This window comes from Lampris incognitus, chromosome 14 (assembly GCF_029633865.1).
Source record: "Lampris incognitus isolate fLamInc1 chromosome 14, fLamInc1.hap2, whole genome shotgun sequence".
Classification (NCBI taxonomy): Eukaryota; Metazoa; Chordata; class Actinopteri; order Lampriformes; family Lampridae; genus Lampris; species Lampris incognitus.
This window is the reverse complement of record NC_079224.1, coordinates 11,457,220-11,482,245: the sequence shown is the minus strand read 5'-3', so window position 1 is coordinate 11,482,245 and position 25,026 is coordinate 11,457,220. Positions and strand designations below refer to the sequence as shown.

The 25,026-nt window shown below is 44.9% G+C and overlaps 2 protein-coding genes across 5 annotated transcripts in view; both read left to right on the top strand.

Annotated features, from left to right (window-relative positions):
* usp33 (ubiquitin specific peptidase 33) overlaps positions 1 to 20,890 on the top strand; it is a 32,592-nt gene extending 11,702 nt beyond the window's left edge. For all 3 annotated transcript variants that reach the window (XM_056292545.1, XM_056292544.1, XM_056292546.1), the window contains 20 exons: positions 3,776 to 3,925; positions 4,703 to 4,811; positions 6,844 to 6,913; positions 8,423 to 8,536; positions 8,894 to 8,972; positions 11,013 to 11,460; positions 11,669 to 11,809; positions 12,387 to 12,502; positions 13,118 to 13,290; positions 13,481 to 13,551; positions 13,652 to 13,685; positions 13,801 to 13,846; positions 13,967 to 14,147; positions 14,338 to 14,464; positions 14,658 to 14,827; positions 16,799 to 16,880; positions 17,504 to 17,612; positions 18,245 to 18,347; positions 19,041 to 19,109; positions 19,673 to 20,890. In XM_056292545.1, the coding sequence (XP_056148520.1) occupies positions 3,776 to 3,925; positions 4,703 to 4,811; positions 6,844 to 6,913; positions 8,423 to 8,536; positions 8,894 to 8,972; positions 11,013 to 11,460; positions 11,669 to 11,809; positions 12,387 to 12,502; positions 13,118 to 13,290; positions 13,481 to 13,551; positions 13,652 to 13,685; positions 13,801 to 13,846; positions 13,967 to 14,147; positions 14,338 to 14,464; positions 14,658 to 14,827; positions 16,799 to 16,880; positions 17,504 to 17,612; positions 18,245 to 18,347; positions 19,041 to 19,109; positions 19,673 to 19,830 (2,550 nt within the window). In that variant the 3' untranslated portion in view covers positions 19,831 to 20,890. The remainder of the gene's footprint in view (positions 1 to 3,775; positions 3,926 to 4,702; positions 4,812 to 6,843; positions 6,914 to 8,422; positions 8,537 to 8,893; positions 8,973 to 11,012; positions 11,461 to 11,668; positions 11,810 to 12,386; positions 12,503 to 13,117; positions 13,291 to 13,480; positions 13,552 to 13,651; positions 13,686 to 13,800; positions 13,847 to 13,966; positions 14,148 to 14,337; positions 14,465 to 14,657; positions 14,828 to 16,798; positions 16,881 to 17,503; positions 17,613 to 18,244; positions 18,348 to 19,040; positions 19,110 to 19,672) is intronic.
* Positions 20,891 to 20,944: 54 nt separating this feature from the next.
* The window catches only part of zzz3 (zinc finger, ZZ-type containing 3), a 39,376-nt gene continuing 35,294 nt past the window's right edge, over positions 20,945 to 25,026 (top strand). Inside the window, exon 1 of one of the 2 annotated variants that reach the window (XM_056292543.1) lies at positions 20,945 to 21,278. Coding sequence is in view for 1 of the 2 variants with exons in the window: in XM_056292542.1 (XP_056148517.1) it covers positions 21,584 to 21,665 (82 nt within the window). In the remaining variant the exon portion in view is untranslated. Of the gene's footprint in view, positions 21,279 to 21,535; positions 21,666 to 25,026 lie in introns of those variants that run through there. The other variant, XM_056292542.1, reaches the window with a different exon arrangement.

Here is a 25,026-nt window from a genome sequence, read left to right as displayed (position 1 = left end):
CCTCTTTATAGCGCTGTGGGAGGGTGGAACTTCCCAAACCAAAGAGTAAGTAATGAATAAAGTAAAGTCACAGATTCATTTCCTGCTGAGGCCGTGTTGCCTTTTCCTGTCTGTCAGTAATGTCTCCGGTGCCGAGGGTCAGGGCAGTTGGTGATGCCCGACACTGGCGTTGGTTCATGTGGACAGATGTTGCCTCCGCTGATCTTCAGTAGATCACTAACTGAAAAAGATGTATTGTAAGCACAACACTAGCGATAATGGGACTTAAATACCCCCCACCCGCGCAGTTTCTTTTCCTGCTTACCACCAAATCCACCAGCGCCAGAAAATCTTGACTAGGAAGGTCCCTGAAACGAAACATGCTTCCCCCGCAGGAAATCTGGTGTATGAGGAATAAAGTAATTCTTCTGCTCCCTTGCTGATTTAAAAAAAAAAAAATCGATATACCGGTGTATTTTATCCATCTATTTGTTTTCAATTAATTATTCAGTCTTGGGCGAGGCACTTGTTTGGATGTTAAGCCAGTTTAGCAGCGGTTTGCCCACTTACCAAAACCAGGTACTTGAACTAACTTGGTCCGGTTAAACTTGGCAAACAAACTGTATAATTCAGAACGTAATGTGGGCTGACAGAGTACACACTCCACGTCATAAAAACCCAACCTTACCATTTATTCCTCGCCAGGTAAAAGTTCCTCCATAAATTATTTAGCAAACGGCCGTTTTGGCGTGGCGTGTCTTGCCCCCCTCCGCCGCCATCTCCTCTCCCTTGGCCTTCCCGTGTGAAGGCTAATGCAGCGCCTGATGAATAATGCAGGGTCTCCTGGTCAGCTGCCGCTCACGCTCTGTCTGCTGTCTGTCTGTCTGTGCAGTAGTGGGTCAGCAGAACTCGACCGTGTTTCCCCAGCGTCCGCCCACCCCCGTTGCTGCACTCACCTCGCATCTCTTCTCCTTTCTTCCCCTTTTGTTGTGTGAAACACCTACATGTGATGGCTTGAGCTGTGATTTCAGCTGGCCCCTTTTCCAGTAATGCGGTTTCCAAATTGCAGTAATGTAGCGTTGAACACTGTTTGAATTTTCTGTTTTGGATACGTGGGCAGGGAATGGGGTTGGATGTTTGTGTCAGTTGTTTTTAGACTGTGAGCTCAGTCTCGGGACAGAAGGGCCGAGCACACCCTAGAAATGAAAACTTAATACTTCCAAAAGAAAACAACTCTTTTGCAAATTTGATGTTCTGAATACAGCGGAAACTGCCTATAGTGGTCATGGTTATATCAATCAGCTGCCAATTAATTAAAAGTCTAATTAATTGGGTGTCCGAGTAGTGTAGCAGTCTATTCCATTGCCTTCCAATATGGGGATCGCCAGTTCGAATCCCCATGTTACCGCCGGCTTGGTCGGGTGTCCCTACAGACACAATTGGCCGTGTCTGCGGGTGGGAAGCTGGATGTGGGTGTGTGTTCTGGTCACTGCACTAGCGCCTCCTCTGGTCAGTCGGGGTGCCTGTTCGGTGGGGGGGGGGGGACTGGGGGGAATAGTGTGATCCTCCCACGTGCTACATCCCCCTGGTGAAACTCCTCACTGTCAGGTGAAAAGAAGCAGCTGGCAACTCCTCATGTATCGGAGGAGACGTGGTAGTCTGCAGCCCTCCCCGGATCGGCAGAGGGGGTGGAGCAACAACCGGGGCAGCTTGGAAGAGTGGGGTGATTGGCCGGGTAAAATTGGGGAGAAATAAGGGGGGGGGAAGAGTCTAATTAATTGTCTAATTAAAAGTCGCTGGACAGAATCATTGCTGTACTAATGCTGTATAAATTATCAAACAGTCCACTTAAAATGATCCATTTTGGTCTTTTGTCCATGGAAATAAAATAAAAAGTTTTTAACTAAGGTAATTCAGGAAATCTAATGTTAAAATGTGTAATTATTTTTACACTTGCTGCCATGATACTCAACATCGAAAATCTGTAAAGCCGCCTCAGAAATTACCAAGAAGCCTAAAGTGGCCTAAGCTTTCATTTGTAGGTCTCGGCCTGCTGTTATTAAAAATATAAGGCAACTCCTTCCTTGCTGGCGCCCCGGCGTCGGCCATCAGACCTCTGGAGCTTGTTCAGAAAGCTGCAGCTCGTCTGGTGTTCAACCGCCCTAAGTTCTCCCACACACCTCCCCTTCTCATGTCCCTACACTGGCTCCCAGTAGCTGCTCGCATCCAGTTTAAGACTCTGGTGCTAGCCTACAGGGCAGTGAAAGGAACAGCTCCTTCCTATCTCCAGGCCATGGTCAAACCCTACACCCCCGCCCGACCACTTCGCTCTGCTGCCTCGGGACGCCTGGTTGCCCCGTCGCTAAGAGGCCCCTGCTGCCAATCGACCCGGTCACGGCTCTTTTCTCTCCTGGCCCTACAGTGGTGGAATGAACTCCCCACTGATGTCAGGACAGCGGAGTCGCTGCCCATCTTTCGGCGCAGGTTGAAAACTCACCTCTTTAAGAGCTACTACCCTGTTACTTGTTCTTAGCACTTATTGTATTCACTCATTAAAAAAAAAAAAAAACTCTTTCTTGTGCTTTTACTTTAGCACTGGTTTTGCTCATAGATGCTTGTTTAGATGCACTTATGACCTCTGATGACTAGTGGTTCTCCTGATTTCCTACGTTAAATGCACTTATTGTAAGTCGCTTTGGATACAAGCGTTGGCTAAATGACTGTAATGTGATATACTTTAGACAATGCAAAGCAATGTTACTGTAACCTATAGCCTACTTTTTTCTTTTTCTCACCAATCGTACTTGGCCAATTACCCTATTTTCCGAGCCGTCCCGGTCTCTGCGCCACCCCCTCTGCCGATCCGGGGAGGGCTGCAGACTACCACGTGCCTCCTCTGATACATGTGGAGTCGCCAGCCACTTCTTTTCACCTGACAGTTAGGGGTTTCACCAGGGGGACGTAGCGTGTGAGAGGATCACGCTGTTCCCCCTCCCCCCTGAACAGGTGCCCCGACCGACCAGAGGAGGCGCCAGTGCAGTGACCAGGACACATAACCACAAACGGCTTCCTACCCGCAGACACAGCCAGTTGTGTCTGTAGGGACGCCTGACCAAGCCGGCGGTAACATGAGGATTCGAACCAGTGATCCCCATGTTAGTAGGCAATGGAATAGACCGCTACACTACCTATAGCCTAATTTTCAACTCCTGTGTTTGAAGCAGCTAATTTTTTCCCCGTTATGGTTCTGTAGCCAACAGCAGTCTGCTGTTTTTCTCAAATTAAATCCAGTAAAATAGGGAAGTTGTCTCTTCCATGACATTATATTTGTTAAGTGCACACATGTCAGTTAGAGCGCCATCCGTGGGGAGAGAAAAAAAACTTGATATCGCTTAAAGCGATCAGCCACTTACAGTGATCATATCGGCCTGGACTGATGTGATCAATATAAAGGATTTGGGCTGTAATTTGTAGTGCCTTTAATTATCACTGGATTTCAAAAGGCCAGGAGTCACATGACGTGTTGTGGCTGTAAAGGACCCTTCCAGCCTGTGGTTGAAGCAAAAACATTCGACTCACCGAAGGTGACGTTCTAGATGATTTACACCACAGCAGCAGACCATTAGTCAAGTGGTGCCGGTAATGTAGGGTGTAGCTGGGAAAAACATGCCTGTGTGCTCAGACAGCGTTCCTTGTCCAAATAAAAGCCTACCAATTGAGTGGCTCGAGTAGCTTTTTTTCCATGTAGATGCTGACATGCATATTCATAAACCCTTTTCTGCACATCTCTGCTCAGGAGACGCAGCACAACCTGACAGTGAACCTGACCACGCTACGGGTATGGTGCTATGCCTGCGGTGAGGAGGTGTTCTTAGATCGGAAGCTAGGCCCTCGGTCACCCCTCACCACCACCACGCCTCTCCCCTCCTCTCAGAGCACCTATCAGGTAAGGCTCAAACTCCCTTCCAGTTGTTGACATGTTATCAGAACCAAACTAAGTCCTTTTTTATTTTTGCAGAGCACATTGTCACGTGCCTGAGTGTGACTTGTTGCGATGTTCACTGTGGTACTTTGGCCTATACAGAAGGTAGTATTTAAGAGAAGTATATAAGTGTGGTACTGTGTTTTACTCTTTGGAATGCCAGGAAAGAGAGCAGTTATCTCTCTGTGGCAAAACCCAGAGATGAGATGATAACGTGGTAATGAAACACAAAGAGGAATAACACAAAGAAGGGAGGGGGGTGTCTGATTTGTGTGGGAGCTTGTTAAAAACTTCTCACTTCAACAAGCAGAAGAACGTGAGATGCAACTGAAGCAGAGAACTGAGTCTAAATGACAGCAACACAAAAACAACAAGGTGTGTGGAACAAATGACAAACAATGGAAAGAATAGATTAAAATGCTCCCCCCCCCACACACACACACACACATTTGTAATTAAAAATAAGATACGCCGTTCAAGTTTGCTATCAGTGAGTTGAAGCCGACTACAGGAGACAGGTTATTTTTATGGGCCTCTTGTAAATGGCGTGTTGATTACGGCACACTTACATAACCGTGTTCTCTGCTATCGAATGCTATCAGAGCACTGATGCAACTGGGCGATAGTAAGTTGCACTAGTCCTGCTTTTGAATTATCAGCAAACTAACCTGGTGATAGACTTGCAGATAAGGTGTAGGTGATACAGAGCGGGTTTTATGCTTTTGTTTTTTTTTTCCACAGGAAAATGGCAGGGCTCCTGGGAGCCCGACGTCCCTGAGAGTGCCCCCTAATGGTGGCTGTGAGGACATGGACATGGAGATAGAGGAAGAGGACGAGCTCCGTGCCAGAGGTCAGCGGTAACACTAAGCCAGATAATTTAAGGTTAACCCTAATGCAGAGTTACCTGGTCATCAGCTTCCGTCTTCTGTCTGGATTGTGGTCTGGTTTTGTTCAAGGAACAGGTCACATGATGTTGTGTTGTGGACAAGTGTCCCAAACGAGTATCATTTACCTGTCTCTCATTAGTTGGGTGGTTCAAATTCTGCTTTTAAAAATACATTCACTAGATTGACCTATACCTTTTTCGACTGTCGACTGTGGGAATAGTTCAGGATGTACTGGTGCTGTAGGATATCAACACCATATAAAAGACAGGCTTCTAGAGAATGAAACACCACTTGGTATTTTTTTACTGTTCAGAAAGGGTAGTGGTGTGTCTTTTCCAGAGGAACGTCTTTGACCGTACCAGATATCATGTCACTTGATGTGACGTGAATGTAAAACCTTTCATTGAGTTTTGGTGTCATTAAGACCTCCTCCCACTGGCGCTATCTGGCCATGTTGTCCAGTGGTGCCAAAGATCCAGATATAACCACACCAGAAGAGATCAGGAAGAAAGAGTCTTACTTGTTCCTGATAATAAGGGTAGCAATAATGCGGCATGGTGGCCCAGTGGTTAGCACAGTGGCCTCACAGCAAGAAGGTCCTGAGTTTGAACCCCAGGCCATCCCAGGTCCTTTCTGTGTGGAGTTTGCATGTTCTCCCTGTGTCTGCGTGGGTTTCCTCCCACCATCAAAAAGACATGCGTGTTAGGGTTAATACTCCTGTCTGTACCCCTGAGCAAGGCAGTAGGAAAAAGAACTGGAGTTGGGCCCCGGGGACTGTACCACAGCTGCCCACTGCTCTTATACAATAGGATGGATTAAATGCAGAACACAAACTTCATTGTAACATACAGTGACAAAAGAAAGTGGCTTTCTTTCTTTCTAATTGAAAAAAAATTACAAGAAATTGGTTAAAAGATTATAACTTAACTCCAAATGGAAGACTCTTGTATATGTAATGGGGGGGGGTAACCACGAGAATTAGAAATCGAGTTCATATCTTTGAAGAAAGATGGAAAAAGATGGGTCAGCACACAATATTTCTAATGATCCTTCTGTTAAATGCAATACCAAAGACAATAATATGATATTACTGGTGGTGTTTTTCTTTTTATACATTGCTATACACAAGAATGTGTGTGTGCATGTGTGCGCACACTCGTGTACATGCGTGCGTGCATATATGTGTGTGTGTGTGTGTGTGTGTGTGTGTGTGTGTGTTTGGGTGTTTGTGTGTGTGTGTTGGGGGGTCGTTCCGATATTGGGATAATGTATCCTCTGACTTAAATGTATCAGTTTATTCCACTGTATCCTGTGAACTGATATTTATTTAGTCAGTTATTTATTTACTACTTTTTTCCAGTTGTCTGTTTCTTTGTTATGCTCCGTAACTCCACTATTGTTTTATAATTTTTTATAATTTCTTAAAATGCAAATTAAAAAAAAAAAGAAATAAGCACACCGAACTGTTTGCGTGCCAAATCCAGCATTCCATACCAAAGCGTTTGCTAATGGAAATGCCCTCGGAATAATTCCTTCCCGTGTTCAGAACTGTTGGGCTTTGCTGTGGAAAGCGCCACAAAGTTCAAGTCAAACCTCTCGTTTGCGCGTTAACAACGATATCTGCCTTGCTAGTTTTCTTCCAAAATAATGGGTCATATGATGCGGAAGTTGCATGAAGTAGCGTCTAGACCCGTGTCTCTAAGGCGACAATAAGCTGCTGTAATGAATCATATGTTCTCACATAACGTCATCCAGTTTGGTCCAGATGCCATGTCTGTGTTGGAACTGGAAGGTTCCCCGTCTTGTTGTTTACTGGTTGTATTGGCAAAGTGGATTAAATTAACAAGCCACTTTGACAGCTTAATGGGCCAAATGGGATTCTTAGAATAGAAAAGGACCTAACAGAGATTTTCCTCCTAGTGGCAACCAGACATTTTCCAGCCACCATCCAAATTTATCAAGCGATTTGCGCTATTCTGTTTTTTTCTTCCCCAGGCCTGACCGGACTGAAGAACATTGGCAACACGTGCTACATGAACGCTGCTCTTCAGGCCCTGTCCAACTGGTAAAACTCATTCCTCTCCTCTCTCCACCCCTTCCCATCTGCCTCAGCATCAAGTCAGTTTTTTTGTATAGCGCTATACCACAGTTTAATCACAGAGGACTTTAAAAGGACTGCATAGTGCTTTTCTAGTACAGCTGAATGTCATCTGCATAGTGGTGACGACGGTGCAACTCCCCCCTCCTACCTCAGTTCCCCAGGGTCTGGTGCATTCCAACCCTTCGTCTGTCTTTTGGCAGACTTCATTTCAGTTGCTTCTTGCCGTTTTTCAACTGGCTGCCCTGTTGGTACTGACTGTGAAATATGACTGCGGCTGTGCTCATGTGAGAATCGCTACGGTGCACCATATGAGGTGGCAGTGATGGCCTTTTATGTTTCCAAAGAGTCTTCAACTGCAACTTGCTCTCCATCTCCTCCTTATTAATCCCCCACTCTCCTCTTTATTTTCCTCCCCTTGCCCAGCATATATCTCTTTTTCTGTATCTCCCTTTACGGACTTTTCTCCCAGGCTCACACACTTTTTATGATGTATTGCGCCGCCGATCCTTCTGATTCATTCTCTGTAATTGGACTGTTGGTTTGGTGGCTTTTATTGGGGCCCTGCTGTGGCGACTGAGGTCAAGTTATTACTTCAAGCTGCTCCTGCTGTTACCTCCATACTTTTTCGTTTTCTTTTCTTTTTCACAGACCCACAGCGTACATCACGCTATAAAATTCTTTCATGAGACTACATTTCAAGAGGGTAGAACATTTTTAGATGGGGACAAACCGATATTACTCAGTCTAGATATAAGATAGATTGTGAAGGGGGGGGGATGTGGGTCAGAATTTGCAAGCTAAATCAACTTCCGAAAATAGCATGGACTGAGTCATAAAGCAGCAGAGGGAGGGACCTCTTCCAGAACTTTGTTTTGATGCTTGTTTTTATTTGTGTGTGTGTGCGTGTGCATATGCTGCATCTTTTAGGAAGCGTAGGGTGATTATTTAGTCTGAAGGAGCTTGTCTCTGACCAGGTGAATTAAGATTTCCATGCCTCGTTTTACTGTGCTTTCTTTGTCATTTTCTTGGGGATTTGCTTCCACTCACCATCTGTGGAGATGGAGGTCCCGTCTCCATTAATGTCCTGTCAGCAATTTGTCTTTAAAAACTTAGCCGAGTCCTTTAACTTTCAGTTGTAAATGGGGTCATCCTTGTATTTACCAGCCCCCTCTGGGGATTTTTTACTTGGTGATTGGAAAGAGAACTGAACAAAATGAAACATGAAAAGACAAATTTACTCATTAGATAAAGACAATGTTGACTAGAGGTCACAAACATCAACTACATTCATGTGTTGTTTTTTTTTTTTTTTTTTTTTTTTCAACTTAAATACCATCAGAACACTGCTAAATAACATGAGTATTTTGCAGGCTTTTCAAAAATCTGTTACAACACAACAATTACTGGTTTGGGGAACTGTAAAAAATCTTGTGTAGAGACCGTCTTTCATAATGATCCCTCTTTCCTGTGCAGCCCACCCTTGACACAGTTCTTCCTTGAATGTGGAGGCCTGGTAAGGACGGACAAGAAGCCCGCGCTCTGCAAAAGCTACCAGAAACTAGTGTCGGACCTCTGGCACAAGAACAGGTTGGCTCTTCTTCTTTTTTCTTTTTTACGTTGGCTCACTCAACCTTTCGTGGAGAACACCAGAGGGAGGAACCTTACGGTTTCAGCCACTCCACACACTTACCTGTGGATTCCACGTTCAAATACTGTCATACCCGCCAAATAGGATTTGTAGAAAAGAAAAGAGTCACTATTCAGCCAAAGGTGCTGGGTAAGATTGTCAAACTTCACAATTATAGAGCCAAAATTTCACACTCAGTGGTTGGAGTCTGGTCTTGAGATACAGCTCCAGTTTGTGCTTCATATAAACCATGTGTATTGGGATGTAGTACAATGCTGATGATACTTTAATCAGGATGTGTTGTGTTTTTACTGCAGGCCCTCCTATGTTGTCCCGACCAGCCTGTTCCAGGGGATCAAGGCCGTCAACCCCATGTTCAGAGGATATTCCCAGCAGGTGGGTCCTTTCAGACAGAGCAGTTAAATGTGCAGCTAAAGTGAATGTATTGCTTTGCAACAGGAACAGAAAATTCACTCCCTGATAATCTAGGAACTACCCAAAAATAAGAGATTATGACTGAGTGTCCGTAATGTGTTTGTGGCCAATGTGTTTGCGGTTCGTGTGTGTTTGTGGCCAGTGGTTGGACTCACTTGCTCTTTACTGAAACCTTGGGATGTGACAGCACAAACAAAATCACGCATTTATCCCTATACAGCTATTATTGTCCTGTGTTGAGAAACCCACTTGAGAGTACTTTAAACTTGAACTGGGCTTATATGCTTGGAAACCGGTCTATAAACGCGTCCGAGGGCTTATACAGTCGTTCCTTATTTCCTTCCTCCCCACATCCCACCGAGCTCCCTCCCATCTAGAAATGACACTCGCTGCATCTCAAATCAGTCACCCAGATCAGGAGAATCCTCTGCATGGTAAAATCGCTCCCAGCCGCTGACTCTCACATAATCTCCTGCACACACACTTGAAGGTATAAAACAAATTCAGCAACACTTGAAGAGCAATGGAAATACTTAAATAATCAAATGAATGTTCTCTGGCTGAAATTGACTTCATCAGGGTTACCGACCAAATGGAAAAACTCAGTTCAAGTACGCTTCGTAGCTTCAAAAAATGGCAACCTCGTTCCAAATAGACATGGCATGCCAGGATCTTAAATGATCGGAGCTTGAAGGAATCGCCTGGTTAGCTTAACCCTTAAACAACACAGATGTCATACGTGAAGATGAAACGACAATTGCGAAAGAAAACAAATGTTTAAAAATAAATGTTATAAACAGATGTAAATGAAATCCTTATCATAAAACTCATTAATTTCAATTGGCACAAACTTTTAAAATATAATGTCCAAAGGGCTCGCTTTGCCTTCTAATAAAGTTTAATTCCAACCACTAGGTCCAAAAGGGACCTTTTCAGTACCAGTAAAAGAAAAAGCAGACATGGTTTCTTTATAATGCTTAGCCATGGGATTTTCCACATTCTCTCTTTATAGAACCCCTGTGCTCACTTATTCTGTCTTTGAGGGATCACTCTGTTTTACCATCTCGCTCTCACACACACACAGACACACACAGACACACACACACACACACACACACACACACACACACACACACACAAGTGAACGAACGCAAAGTCTCGACGTAAATTTAAACTCCTTGATTTGATTCAAGCTGAGATTTGAAAGCAGGGTCTGATGCATTATAGATAGACGGGATCTTAAAAGCCGTTTTATTGCACGGGTATTTAAAGGAACAGTCTTCCTCCGGTGTCTGTTAATCAACCATTAGAAGCTTGAATAGTAAAGCGATAAAAGGGCCTGTTTCCTCTCAGCTCGCCAGTGTTCAGAGGAGCAAGCTCGGGAATATTCATTTGTCATGCCATGCCAAGCCTCACAGCCTCGGCTTGGGCATCTGCATGAATGAAGCACTCAAGATACCGGGAGAGAAGAGTTTACTCGGCTAGATTGGGAGATCAGATGCCTGAGATTCATCAGGATTGATTACATGTTTGAGCGGTTTGGTTTTGGAATTGTAGGTTGCAGAATTAAGAAGAATGCTGGATTTTCTGCCTGATTTAAAAAAAAAAAAAAAAAAAAAAAATTCGCTGTGGGACATCACAGCTGTGGTCTTCAATTTTATGCTAACTTGTATTTATTAATATTGGCTGGCACCACAGTATGTTTTTCCTTTTAAAGAAGGCAGAAAAATCTTTCACACAAGTTTTTCATATTAGTCCAGTTACCCACAAAATTGGTTGGTATGGTAGGCAAACCCACATTCCACAGTAAAAATTTACCATCCATCCATTATCCAAACCGCTTATCCTGCACAGGGTCGCGGGGATGCTGGAGCCTATCCTAGCAGTCATCAAAATCATAAAAATTTAAATTTAGTCATAAAAATTTACCAGATACCATTAATTTCCACCCAATTTATGGATGTCAGGTGCTAGCTCATCTTGTGGCTGTTCCACCTACAGGACTCTCAGGAGTTCTTGCGCTGTCTGATGGACCAGCTCCACGAGGAGCTCAAGGAGCCGCAGCCTGATCCGAACGACCAATGCAATGGCATCGCTATGGATGAGGGCCCTGACGATGACAACCGCAGCCAGTCTGACAATGACTTCCAGTCATGTGAGTCATGTGGCAGCAGTGAGCGGGCCGACAGTGAGGTCCCCGGAGGCACTGGGGAGGGGCGGCCATCAGATGACACCAACGAGGCCGAGATGCTAATTCCCGATCGGGACGAAATCCAGGCCAACCGGGAGTGGCAGAAGGAGAAGAACATGATCAATGACCTGTACCGCTGTGGGGGCAATACAGGTGGTGGGGGTGGAGGCACCGGAGACCTAGACAAAGATGTTGACACTGCCAGTGTGCCCATTATCAGCAGCCAGGGAGCCATCAAGGTCCAGGGTAGAAGTACAGGTAAATATGGTGGAGACAAACTAGATTTGACTCATAGTCAAAACACACTCTGTCATGTCATATACTGTATATTATTGTGGATCAATAGATGGGATTTACTTGCCACTTAAAAAAAGTCATCAATATTAAATACAAGCTGGTTTTTCAAGATCCAGTAGCAAATCTCTGTCCTTGAAACTCTGAGGACCTTGTCCCCTTGCTCCAACAGATCCCTTCCCAGACATCCAGTTGTCCAATAATGCCAGAGCACAGAGTCCCATTTCCATGGAGGGGCATGGTCCCAAAATGTCCAGCAGCCCTCCAAAATCTGCATCTGGCTGGCCCAACCTCAACTCTGTGCACAAGAAAGGTAGTACTCCTTGGTTAGCACAGTAAGCAAAATATTGCAAGACTAAATTTCTCAAAAGGGCCAAGGTCACTCCATCACAGGGTACACAATCAGTCATACACAATGGAGTCTTCAGATCACCTAACATGCATGTATATGGACTGTGGAGGGAAACCAGCGAACCAAAAACAAAAACACAGGGAGGACATGGAAAAGCCTCACAAAAACTGAGAATCAAATCTAGGACCCTTTCTCTGTGAAGCGACAATGCTGACCACTAAGCTACCATGCTGTGTTGCTCACTCATTTTCTCCAAGAAAAGAATCACCAAGTCCAGGTTTGCTTTACGGACAGATTTACTTCATCATACAGTGAAGAGGGACAAAAAGACTAGGTTACCAGGGAGGGAGCGATATGCTAAACAGGTCTTAGGCTGGAATTGGATGCTGAACATAGGTTTGAAGGTATAGGGTGTGCATTTTCACCGGGTAAACCACCAGGACACCCGAAAAAATAGCAGGTACCAGACGTGTCTGTGCATGTTTTTCTTATATGTGTGTCTCTTTCTGGAAATAAACCCTTCTGTGCTCTCCCACAGTGGTGACCACATTCACCCCACCAAAGAACAAGCGTCAAAAGAAATACCGCAGTGTCATCTCCGATGTGTTCGACGGGACCATCGTCAGCTCAGTTCAGTGCCTCACCTGCGATCGGGTGAGTGTTTCGATGTCAACAGATGACTTCAGTTCCCCTCATACGGTTTCATTAAGATAGTGGGAAAAGGGGAGAGGGACACGGTGTAGGAGAGACAGCCAAAAGCCGGTGGTGCAGTTAATAGACTGGCAAGTCAAGTTTTATTTTAAGATTAGTAAGCATGCACATGCCAGGAAGTGGAGTTGATGCTGACATAGAGAACCCATGGGGAGTGGCGCAACATGCTAAATGAGAAAAACTAGGTCTAAGTCTGTTTAAGAAACTGTGATTCCACAGGTAAGGGTCTCGCCACTACATCACATCAGGGTGCCAAATAATAATAATACAAATGGTTTAAACCCAAGCAAAATGTTTGGTGCTTCAAACTTGGCAATAATCGTACCCCAAAAAACAGCTGCTACACTCCTCAAAAAGATAGGTAGTTCGTAAGCAGGAGCCCATAATAGGAGCCCGTAATATACTTTACACTTAGAACAATGAGTTTCCACAAATTCTTCGAAATTGTTGAAAATAGAATTAAAAATGAAATTTTTATGTTTTCATCCCAGTATTCATCTAATGCAGATGCCATTTATGAAAAATGAGTGTTGACTGTCAGCGTGTCATGGCTCATAGGTGTCAGTGATCCTGGAGAACTTCCAGGACATATCACTCCCCATCCCAGGGAAGGAGGACCTGGCCAAGCTCCACTCCTCCACCCACCAGACCTCCTTGGTTAAAGCTGGCTCCTGCGGGGAGGCCTACGCGCCCCAGGGCTGGATTGCCTTCGTCATGGAATACATCAAAAGGTAACAGCTGCCTTATTCAATTGATATGTTTTGGGCATCTAGCCTAGACAAAGTACAGTTACATGCTGAGTTTCTTCAACTGTTACTGCAGGCAGTAGTGCCTCAGGAAAACCTCTATCGCTCATTATAAGGTGCTCTTTATGTTTAAAATTCATACTCGTGCCCATTTTTAATTAAAAAATTTTTTTAGCTGGTTCTGGGGTCCAGTGGTGACACTACAAGATTGTCTGGCAGCCTTCTTTGCCAGGGATGAGCTAAAAGGTGAGTCCTTGGACGTGGCCTTGGACTACCAACTCAGATGTTAATACTTGATAAATATGGATGAGTAAAAAAACAATTGACTGGGTTTTTTTTTTTTCAGGGGACAACATGTATAGCTGTGAAAAATGCAAGAAGTGAGCACCTAATTTTCAGCGTCTCTGCTTATTGATGAATCCTAAGTATCAAATCACATTAGATTAACTAAAAAATAGAACTATCGATGTTCAACTCCTTTTTTCCCCTTTATAGATTACGAAACGGAGTCAAATTCTGCAAAGTACAGTGTTTACCAGAGGTACACAGACACCTTCTATATCAAATTACATTGTGTTTTTTTTTTAACCTTGGGCCAGGCTTTCTGGAGAAAGAAGGGGAAAAAAAACTGTTTCCTGTGCATTCCTTTCCTTTCCTCCAGATCCTGTGCATCCACTTAAAGCGTTTCAGACACGAACTGATGTTCTCCACCAAGATAGGTACCCATGTCTCCTTCCCGCTCGAGGGCCTAGACCTGCAGCCTTTCCTGGCCAAAGAAAGATCCACCCAGACCACCAGCTATGACCTGCTGTCTGTCATCTGTCACCATGGCACCGCCAGCAGTGAGTGGGCACACACACCTACACACACACACACACACACACACACCCACCTCCTGTTCATCTGTTGTAGCCACGTCAGATGGCACATCACAGTAGGAGTATTTTGCATTCACAAGCCTCTAAAGACAGATTTCATGCAGACAAAGTAGATTTGTTTCTGGGCTCACTTCCTTTCCCTGTCTGTTCCTAGGTGGACACTACATAGCTTACTGCAGGAATGATATCAACAATTTGTGGTATGAATTTGATGACCAAAGTGTGACCGAGGTCTCCGAGTCCTGTGTCCAGAATGCTGAGGCTTATGTACTCTTCTACAAGTAAGCCATCGCCATCAGACTCGTTAAAAGAATGGGGTTCATTGCAAAGTTGAAAACAAACTATTTATTCTATTTAAAAATAAAATTAAGAAGACATTTACCTGTCATATTCCTATAGAAATTCTCAGCCTTTCAATGAGCTGTTTTGCAATTGTGGCGTCAACGGCCAAGGTTATGCTCTGTTCCATCACAGGAAGAGCAATGAGGACACGCTGAAGGAGCGCCGGCGGGTGACAGGGCTGCTCAATATGATGGAGCCCAGCCTGCTGCAGTTTTACATCTCCCGCCAGTGGCTCAACAAGTTCAAGACCTTCGCTGAGCCAGGACCCATCGTCAACAACGACTTCCTCTGCTGCCATGGAGGTACCAGTGCACCCGTTTCATTAGTGATCAGTTTCCCTCCTGTCTTGTCCAAGCACATAGCCGGGAAATCCCAGAACATCCACTCCCTGTGGACACTCATTGCCTTTTAACATTTTTAGGGATTTGTATCTTCGACAAGGCTGTAGAGCATGCCTTCTGCAGAACATGGCAGACTTCAGAAGGGTTGTAACTTGTTTTTATCTGGATAATCTCCTTTACTGATACTCTCGGTAGAGGAGAGGACTGGACTCTAAAAGATTTATATGTCAGTAATACCCGAGCTCTCAGCCTCCTTTTCATCCTTTTATGGCCTTGAATTGTACAATTGGAAATATGACCAAGCATGAAAAACTGTTAAAAGTAAGTTTTTTACAGTTATTGGGCTACAACAGTTGTGGTGGACGTTTTCTCATCCAACATAAATAAGAAATACTGGTGGATTACACTGCTGTGCCCCCTCTGGCAGGTAATATCCTTGTAGTGGTCTGAGAAGGTTGTTGCACTGCATATGTTTCCAATACAGTAGAGGATTGATTCATTTGAAACAAAAAATAGACAGTTACGCAGCGCTGTGCTTGCACCTGCAATTATCACTGTTACAATTTACTTGAGATGCTTCTATCATTCCTTGTCATTTGGGAATAATGAAACCGGAAATAAGATAAATTAGATTGAATTTTACGCAAAGCTTCTGCGAGTTTACTACTGATTTCTATATCAGCCTCAATTTTATTTATTTTTCCCGTTTTATTTGTATTTTTCCCCCCTTTTCTCCCCAATTGTACTTGGCCAATCACCTTGCTCTCTGAGCCGTCTCGGTCGCTGCTCCACCCCCTCTGCCAATCCGGGGAGGGCTACAGACTACCACATGCCTCCTGCAGTACATGTGGAGTCGCCAGCTGCTTCTTTTCACCTGACAGTGAGGAGTTTCACCAGGGTGCGTAGCGCGTGGGAGGATCACGCTATCCCCCCCCCCCCCCCGAACAGGCATCCCGACTGACCAGAGGAGGTGCTAGTGCAGCGACCAAGACACATACCCACATCCAGCTTCCCACTCGCAGACACGGCCAATTGTGTCTGTAGGGACGCCCAACCAAGCCGGAGGTGACACAGGGATTTGAACCGACGATGCCTGTGTTGGTAGGCAACGGAATAGACTGCCACGCCACCCGGATGCCCCAGTCTCAGTTTAATTTTGATGTTTCGATATGACCGACATAAGAAAATGTGACCATCAGCGAGAAGATTAGATATTGAGATATAATGATTCCAAACGCTTGTCTCCAGGTTGAATTCCCCACAGAATCTGGTGCAACCATTTGCTGAATTCAGACTGGGTACATCAGATAACCTAATCACTATATATCTTGCAAACACCTGTTTTCCAAAACACCTCTACATCCCTCACTCTTCTCTTAACAATAAACACACAAGCTACCAGAGGGCAAATATAGATCTTTGCAACCATGAAGTCGTTCTTTGGTGTAAAACTACTGCTTTTGTCCACATCATCACACAAAGTCAACAAAAATTCAAAACTCCCCGTGGAAGCTTTGCTTGACACTGACTATGGTAACCATAAAAAAAGTTCATTGTCATTTAGATTTTATCGAGTCTGACTCCGCTTATCAAAACTGGTTACGTATATAGTAAATTTTAACAAATAATAGGATGTCAGTCATGTCTGGCTGACCTAAATGAAGGAGACTTAACACTTGGAAAGGAATATAACCCGCTTCACAATATTTCTGTATAATATACAAATGCATGTTCTTAGAAATTTGAAGCCAGTTCCAAGTCGGAACCAGTTCTCAGTACCCAACATTAACTCCAATATTGGATAATGTCTCTCAGTAACATTGAGTCAATTCTGACACACCTCTGTCACACATCTGTACTGATCTGTGAGGGCTAAACTGTGTGTTGTTGGTAGCAGCGTTATTGATTAAATGCACTAACGTGTTCCCTCAGGTGTGCCGCCCAACAAGGCGCCATTCATCGATGACCTGGTTGTGATGTTGCCACAGAATGTCTGGGATCACCTTTACAGCAGGTAGGTACCCTAGCCAGCTGAGCCAGCGGTGGCAGTTGCCTCAGTTTTCTTCTAACTTCTGCCTAGGCATACAACACCATTTAGGAAACAAGTCATTTTCTATCAGACCTCTGCTCATATAGCCAAAAAAAATTTTTTTTTTACCCCCTTATTTATCTCCCCAAATGTACCTGGCCAATCACCCCGCTCTCTGAGCTGTCCCGGTCGCTGCTCCACCCCCTCTGCCGAGCCGGGGAGGGCTGCAGACTACCACATGCCTCCTCCGATACATGTGGAGTCGCCAGCCGCTTCTTTTCACCTGACAGTGAGGAGTTTCACTAGGGGGACTTAGCGCGTGGGAGGATCATGCTATTCCCCCCAGTTTCCCCTCCCCCCTGAAGGGGCGCCCGACCGACCAGAGGAGGGGCTAGTGCAGTGACCAGGACACAGACCCATATCTGGCGTCCCCCCCACATACACAGCCAATTGTGTCTGTAGGGGCGCCTTACCAAGCCAGAGGTAACCGGAGACCCCCGTGTTGGTAGGTAACGGAATAGACCACTATGCTACCCAGACACCCCCCAAATTCATATTTTGTGTTCCTGAGCTGAGCCGGGAGAGTAAATTTGGTCTGCTGTTTATAGGTATGGAGGCGGACCCGCTGTCAACCACCTGTACGTTTGCCACACGTGCCAGACAGAGATCGAGAAACTAGAAAAACGACGCAAGACTGAGCTGGACATGTTTGTCCGGGTATGCCCTCTCTTTTTTAATACATCTGCCAGCACAGCTTGAGTAAAATCCTGTTGTAGTTGTAGTAGCAAGAAGAATCATCAGCCAGATGGTTTTTTTTTTGTTGTTGTTTGGTTTAAGTGTGAAATAACAGTGTATTGTGTGTGTGCCAGTATGCCGGTGTGTATAGACCTTTCTCTGGTCTATTTAACCAGTTGATAGGCCGCCTGTGTTGGCACAACTCACCCTAGCAGGAGATGAGAGGTGTTAGCCCGATGCAATACTCATCATTAATGCATAGGGACAGATGCAGCTTGGATTGGCTGTCCACTCTGCCTCACAGACACAAACACACACACACAGTAGCCAGTCAGAGAGAGATTTAGTTCTGTGTTTAAACATGAGGGAGAGAGAGCAGGATTTCACTTCGTAGAAAGAACAAAAGTGATGAAGGGTGGTGTTAGACTGCATTCTAATAACGACAGTAGAAAACGAATAAGGCTTTCCATCCTCTACTCTCAATCCTTTCATTCTCGCCACATTTTTTTATCTCCTTCTCCTCCCTGTTTCCTCCTGCTTTTCTCCTCCCACTTTCCTCTCCAACTCACTCACTCACCCCCACCCCCACCTCTTCATCTACTCTGTCCCTGTAGCTGAACAAGGCATTCCAGGAGGAGGAGTCTCCAGTGGTCATATACTGCATCAGCATGCAGTGGTTTCGTGAGTGGGAGGGCTTTGTCAAAGGCAAGGATAATGGTGAGTGGACCAAGGTCTCCTCTCTCAGCCCCTAACCCTATCCAATTGGCTGTTTAAAAGACCAAACGTTTCCCCACTTGACAGTGACGCCTACATGAGATTACTTGTGGACAGTGGTGATTTATCATGGGATTCCTTTCAACCTGATCCAAGTCTCATGAGAAATTGCGAGGCTTACTTTTTAAAGCAAATGCGCACATTAGGTTTATTTAAACATTTTTTTAATAGAGTGGAAAATATACTGAAGAAGATTTTCTCGTGCACCTTCCAAATTCTCCACGTATATCAAATACTGCCTCCGCTGAGATGAAGCTTTTCCCTCTCTTGCTGTATCTTCAAAGAGCATGCCTTAGTCCCACATGTCAAGTGAGCCTGCTGCTACTGCAAATTGAAGTGTCAAAATGTATTCCACTTTTTTTTTTGATTTGCTTCTTTTGTTTTTTTATTGTCACATCTTCAAGAGCATAGACGTGTATAGAAGGCTTTGTTTTTCCCCTTCGAACTTCTGTTCCTTCTGTGCTTGTTTTCCCAGTGAAAGGACTTGAAAAGAAACTGCTTTAATAATGTGACCGAAACATTTGACACTGGGATATTTGTGCCCCGAAACAGTTATTATGGATTATGTAACATACATTAAATGTGCAGCTGAACACAGCATTTGATAACAGAATCTTCTCCTTTGTCCTTTTGAAGATCCACCGGGGCCGGTTGATAACTCAAAGATTGCAATCAACAAGAACGGCCATTTAACACTTAAACAAGGTATGATGCCTTTTTGGTTATCTGTCTCACTAAAGCTGACTTTGGTATACATGTAATTGCTTATGATGTGTGTTGTGGGCAACGGATATGAATAAGTCATGTCTGATCGCATCTCAGATGGTCTCCCCAGTGTGTGGTTGCATCTGTTCTCGGAAAGCAGTCTGTTGAATGTCCCCATCTCTGTTTGGACAGAACAACAGGACTGCATTTGAGGACGTACAAACTGAAATAAAATATCAGTTTCCATGCAGAAATTGTGCATCTGGCTTTCTCTGTGACCTCTACTTTTGAGAAGGATGGAGGGCTCAGCCTGATTGATGGGAATTTTCAATTTGTCATCAAGAGATTATTTGGATGACACAAAAAGCAGCCAGTAGTTGGAAGAAAGCAGGAATAATGGAAACGAATCAGATTTTTGGTTAAAATGGGGGGAAAAATAAATTATATTTGTGTTTGTAAGAATGAGCCACAGTGAAACTTGGTAAATTGTGCTAAATCCAGGGATATGTAAATAGTAGTGATGTTTAACTGAGTATGCATGTGCGCTTACGCTAACCTTACAGGGGCAGACTCTGGGCAAATCTCTGAGGAGACGTGGAACTTCCTCCACTCCATCTACAGCGGCGGTCCAGTGGTGACTGTTCGTCCCAGCGTTGGCCACCAGGAAACAGAAACATCACAGTCGGAGGAGAAGATAGAGGTGGAGACGCGCTCAGTTTAGCAAAACGCTCAAGGGAAAACAACAGCAACAAAAAAAACATTTAAAAAATGAAAAGCCTTTTTTTATTTTGCACTTGACTTTTATTTCAAAGCGTTCAAGCAAAGGACCTCATCTTTACCACTACACGGCAGCCTTTACACATCTGACAGAGGGAATAAACATGTCTGAGGAGGTTTGTCATGTTGTACATATCTGTATAAAAATCTCTTAAATTTCTAATAGCACTGTAGTATTCATGTGTAGGGAACGTTTCCAGAACCAAGCATTAAAAAAAAAAAATTAACGTGCAGCTAAAGATCCTATTGAATGACACCTTTTTCTCTCCATCAAAAGAGAATATGTCCATGTGTCTTGTGTATTGTGGATAGTGATGAATCACAATGCATCTTGCTGTTTGATGTTGACATGATTTTCCTGTTGCACAAGAATATTGTCCAAATTGAGCAGTGAAAGAATTCCATTCTGACTTTTTACTTAACCATGAAAAGAAGAGTATCAAGGGACTAATTACTAACTAGATAGTCTCAGGAATGAATTTTTGTGTTTTGCACTGTTCTGTAGACTGGCTAAGTGGCATGCTCACACAAATGTCTGGTTTGTATTTGAATGTACCAGTACTGATAGTAGGTTGGTGATGACTCTCGGCACTTGGTTATTTATCTCTGAAGGTTGTGATACACTAAAACGTTAATGGATCTCTTTTTGTAGAAAACGCGGGCAGGCAGAATCTCTGCAGAGGCGCATGCTTGATCACACATTTCACACGAGCGAACTGAAACCCCAGTTGAGCGTCGCATTTCAAGTGCATGCAAGTGGTCACAAAAGCTGCCCCCAATCTCTCAACTGTACATGTGCAAAAATACACCCGAACTATCTGTAACCATCAACCAACTAACCTGAAGGCATTGCACTCTATGTTGGCACGGTGTTACTTAAAATGTGTTGACTGGCGGATGGTAAACAAAGAATGTCACTGCCATATTTCCATATGGGTGTTTTCCTGACTCCAAATCTTGTCCTGCTTTTGGGCCGGCCGGCACTATTAAAACTTGATGAAACACGTTGCGGTTCCGGCCTGGTTTTGTTGCCGAGTTGTTGGCGCTTATAGCGACTCGACCGCTCGCGCTCGCGCGCCGCGCGCGCGCGTGTGTAGGCAGCGTAATGAAACACGGGGTGAGCGAAACGCGAAACAATCGCTTTGTCGCAACGGAGTCCCCCTCCTCTCCTTTTTTTTTTTTTTTAAAAAACGTCAATTAACCACAGCCGCCCCCCGAAGGGAAAGCCCAGCGGCCGGCGTTGACGCGCCGCGCTAATCGGCAGGGGCGCGAAATGTGCAGCAGAGTTGCCGTTTGACGAGCGCGGCGGAATCGGCTCACGCGCCCGACTGGCGGAGTGGACCGAAAACATGGCTGCCGCTGCCCGATTTGCGGCGGACGTGCGGAAGTGAGGTACGTTTCGATTCTCGAGCCTCGAAAGCCGTTTTGAAAAGTCGACCGTCGGCGCGGCGCGGGCGGCGCGGTCGTCGGTTAAAAACTTGGGACTTTATTTGCGTCGCCGAAAACAACGGCCGGCCGCCCCCCCTCCCCACCCCCGCAGCCGGCAGGCAGGGCACGGCGGCGGGCCAACGGCAAAGTTGTGCGCGGAACAATCGGCTAGCTTGGTTGGCTAACGCTAGCCTCCCGCGGCTAGCTTGCCGCAGCTAGCTAGCTGGCTGGCTTCCTGCCTCGGTTTGTACAGCCGGGTTCGCCATCTAATGCTATCCGCTCCCGGACTCAGCGCCTGGACTGATAATGTTGGCGAACCGCGCTGTTCGCTGGCATCCATTCACTCTGCGTGTAAGCGGGGGGGAGGGTTGTGTGTGTGTGTGTGTGTGTCACAGATAGCGTGAGTTGTACCAACTATCTTTATGTCCGTAATGTTTATTGTAAGCCAACGGTTGATGCCCAGCGGTCGCCACGATTCGTTTTCACGCGGCTAACGGGCAAACTAGCCAGCTCAAACTAGCTAAACAAGCCCCCTGGTTATGTCTGGCTGGGGTGGTCGGTGGAGCACATGAGACGAGCAGGGGAGCCGGGCTTTTCAAGTTGGCGTCTGCGTGTCGGGGGAGCAACAGTGTTTGCTCGGTGGGAAGCCTTTAACGCTATATCCCGTTAAGTTAGCTAACCACCGAGCTAGCCTAGGTCAAGTCGCCTGGAAGTTGCTCCATGCTAACCTTTGGGCTGCTCGCCAGTGCGCGTGTGTGTGTGTGTGTTACGGATGCCCGTCTGCGGAGACGATAAGCTGGGAGTTTTCCGCACAACTTCGGCTTTTCGACCTACTGCAAAGTGGCGTCAACTTTCTCACCGGTACGTGTACGAACGCCACTTCGGGGATGTCGTACTTGAGGTAGGCCCCGATGGAAGCGTTTCACTACGGACGCGCACAGTCGAGTGAGAGGGTTTGAAACGCGGGGTTAGCGTGGTTAGCCGGCGCTGGTGAGAAGTGGCTTTACCACGCTGCTTTATTGTTTACCGTACTTAATCAAACGTTAGCCAAGGTAGCAGCCCCCCCCACCAAAACGGTACTGTCCGACAATAACAGCTTAAATATTGTTAATGGAAGGACGAGTGTTGTTGTTGTTGTTGTTGTTGTTGTTTTGTTAAGATCTTCAGCCCAGGTTGTTGAGTGAGCGTTGGTTAAATTGTAGCTGAAATCAAAGTGGTTGTAGGATCTGGTCAGTTAATGTATCCAGCACGTGTCAAGCGAAGTTCGCGTTAAACACGCGCTTCTGAGAACAGGAAGTTGGCTCTAGATTGAGAACCACGCAGACATCCGACTCGACTGTGATTGATAATCCTCAGTGGCTTTGAGCTTCACGCTTCTCTTTGTTGACATCTTTGTACAGTGTTTACCGTAGCCTGACCGTACAATGGCGTCGCTCTTAGATTATAGGTGTGTTATACCTGTCCTGTTCCAGTTGCAGCTCAGGTCGAGCACTATAAATTGGCATTGTGGAATATAACATGAAGGCTCTTTGTGTGTGTGTGTGTGTGTGTGTGTGTGTGTGTGCCAATATTTATACATACATATATCTATAAAATCTCCAACCACTTCCTCAACACGCAGAACAAGTGAAAATGTATACACACGTGTATATGTGTGTCAGTTTTTGACAGTCTCGGGTTTTAGCTAAGGACACTCCTGATATATATATATATATGAATTTTATGAGCTGGCTATTTTTTGTTGTTGTCTGTCTTGTGACGTTGAGAAGAAAACCTTTCGTGAACATATTTAGATTATGGAACCAAATTGTCACAACCAAGATGCCAGTCTTGCAAGTTCGGGGTTGGAAAATATGATGACACTGCCTGCTATATCAACTGCATGCTAATCGCAGTGAGGAGGACGCGAATGAGTGTTTATTTAAACAAACCATAAACCTCTACCAGCAAATCTCAGCAACTCCTCTTACAATTTTTTGCGTGAGGGTTACGTATTTTTTCTTCTTCCATATGTGACTTCTGTAACACCCATCATTTTCTGCGTATTGAGGAAGTGATCGGGTTTCTAGTTTTTGAGAGCACCTCCGATGAGTAGGCTTAATTAGGTTTGTCATGTTTAATCTAAGGATGAGTGCTCAATCTGAATAACCTGCGCCTGTCCCATCCTTTCTGTTTTTCTTTCTCTCCCTTATTTTATGCATGGTCAAATCACATTAGCTTTCTCAGCTGCAGTCTTTAGTGAAGGGTGAGTAATACGTGCATTTGGTAGTGCATGTTCCAGGTGACTATTATCCTTGCTCCCAGTAGGGTTATTATCAAAATGTATTCATAGCTGCGGTAGCCTCTGGCTTTGATGTAGCTGTAGTGGTAAAATGAAGCAAAGGGAGGAGGGACTTCTGCTCCTGGAAAGGCATCCAAGAGCCTTTAAATTGGCCGTGATGTAGGTCCGCAGTGTGTTGGAGGGAATTGACATAATAGCACCCTGTCCACTATGATAATTGGGGGCATAGTTTCTGCCCTCTTTAATGAACTGCTCTGTCCCATCTGCAGGGCAGCAAGGAAATAACCCTCCGCCCCCACCCGAATGGCATTTTTGATCTGCCCAATTTTTGTCGTCCACCACTGTCAGATTTATGACATGGAGCCATAACCCTTTGGTTATGGATGGGTTATTTCAGCAGCACTCCAATATGTTATGGGAGAGTTTTTGTGTTGAGAATACACCAGTAATTCAGTCAACATCTCCTTAACAGGGTGGTACAAAAATCTACCAGCTGGATGGATGGTATCTTTTTAGATTTACAGCCCCTTTTAGTGATTGATTTGCCAAATATGTTATTTACAGTAGAGTAACACATCCTACTGATGATGGGTTGCCTGCCAAGTGTAGAAAAACGTTCTAGGCAGAGCCAAACTCTACCAACATTTGAATTGTGGCTATTGCCAGTTTTCAGTACCGGCCATAAATCTCACTTGCAGTACATACCGTAAGATAAGAATCTTGGTATAATACATTGTACTATGCGTAATCTGTGAGGTACTTCAACAAAGCACAACGTAAACTGGGTGAGGTTTGGTGTGGTTTTAGAAAGTGTCAAGAGTTAGTCAGGTCTTAAGCCTACATGGTGGCTCACACATATAATAAGCCCATATGCCACTGTTGGATCCTTTCTCTGAGAATTTCAGTGTACTTTTTAGTTCACATTCTGATAAGTCCCTGAAGGGTAGTAGCTTGTGTGTCCATTTGTGCACCTGCTGTACAGAGATAAGAAGCCTCGTGTGTGTGTTGACAAACCCATGTCGACAGTATTATTTCCCCATTATGTGATGGGAGATGGCAGTATTTTCTGCACTTGGCTGTCTGCACTCAGTGAACCAGTAGGCCATGTTTTCCTTTTCAGTAAAAAAACGGTATAACACCCATCATATTAACTGCAATGCCTGCTTACTCACACATTCTTGGTTGGGAGCGAGGCAGTGCACGTTCATTAAAAAAAATCACCTGCAGTTGATTAGCATTAGACGAGACTCCGACTTTATTTTTGATCTGGACGTCATAGTCATCTCTCATTTCATTATCAATGGACAGGTTTAGAAGAAGTGCTCTGTGCCAGAGCTTTTGTCTGTGAAATGATCCTCAATGCTCATTGATAATCTTTTTTTCAAATCAGCATTTAGGCTAAAAGTTTTCTTTTATTTGTATCCTACTGTG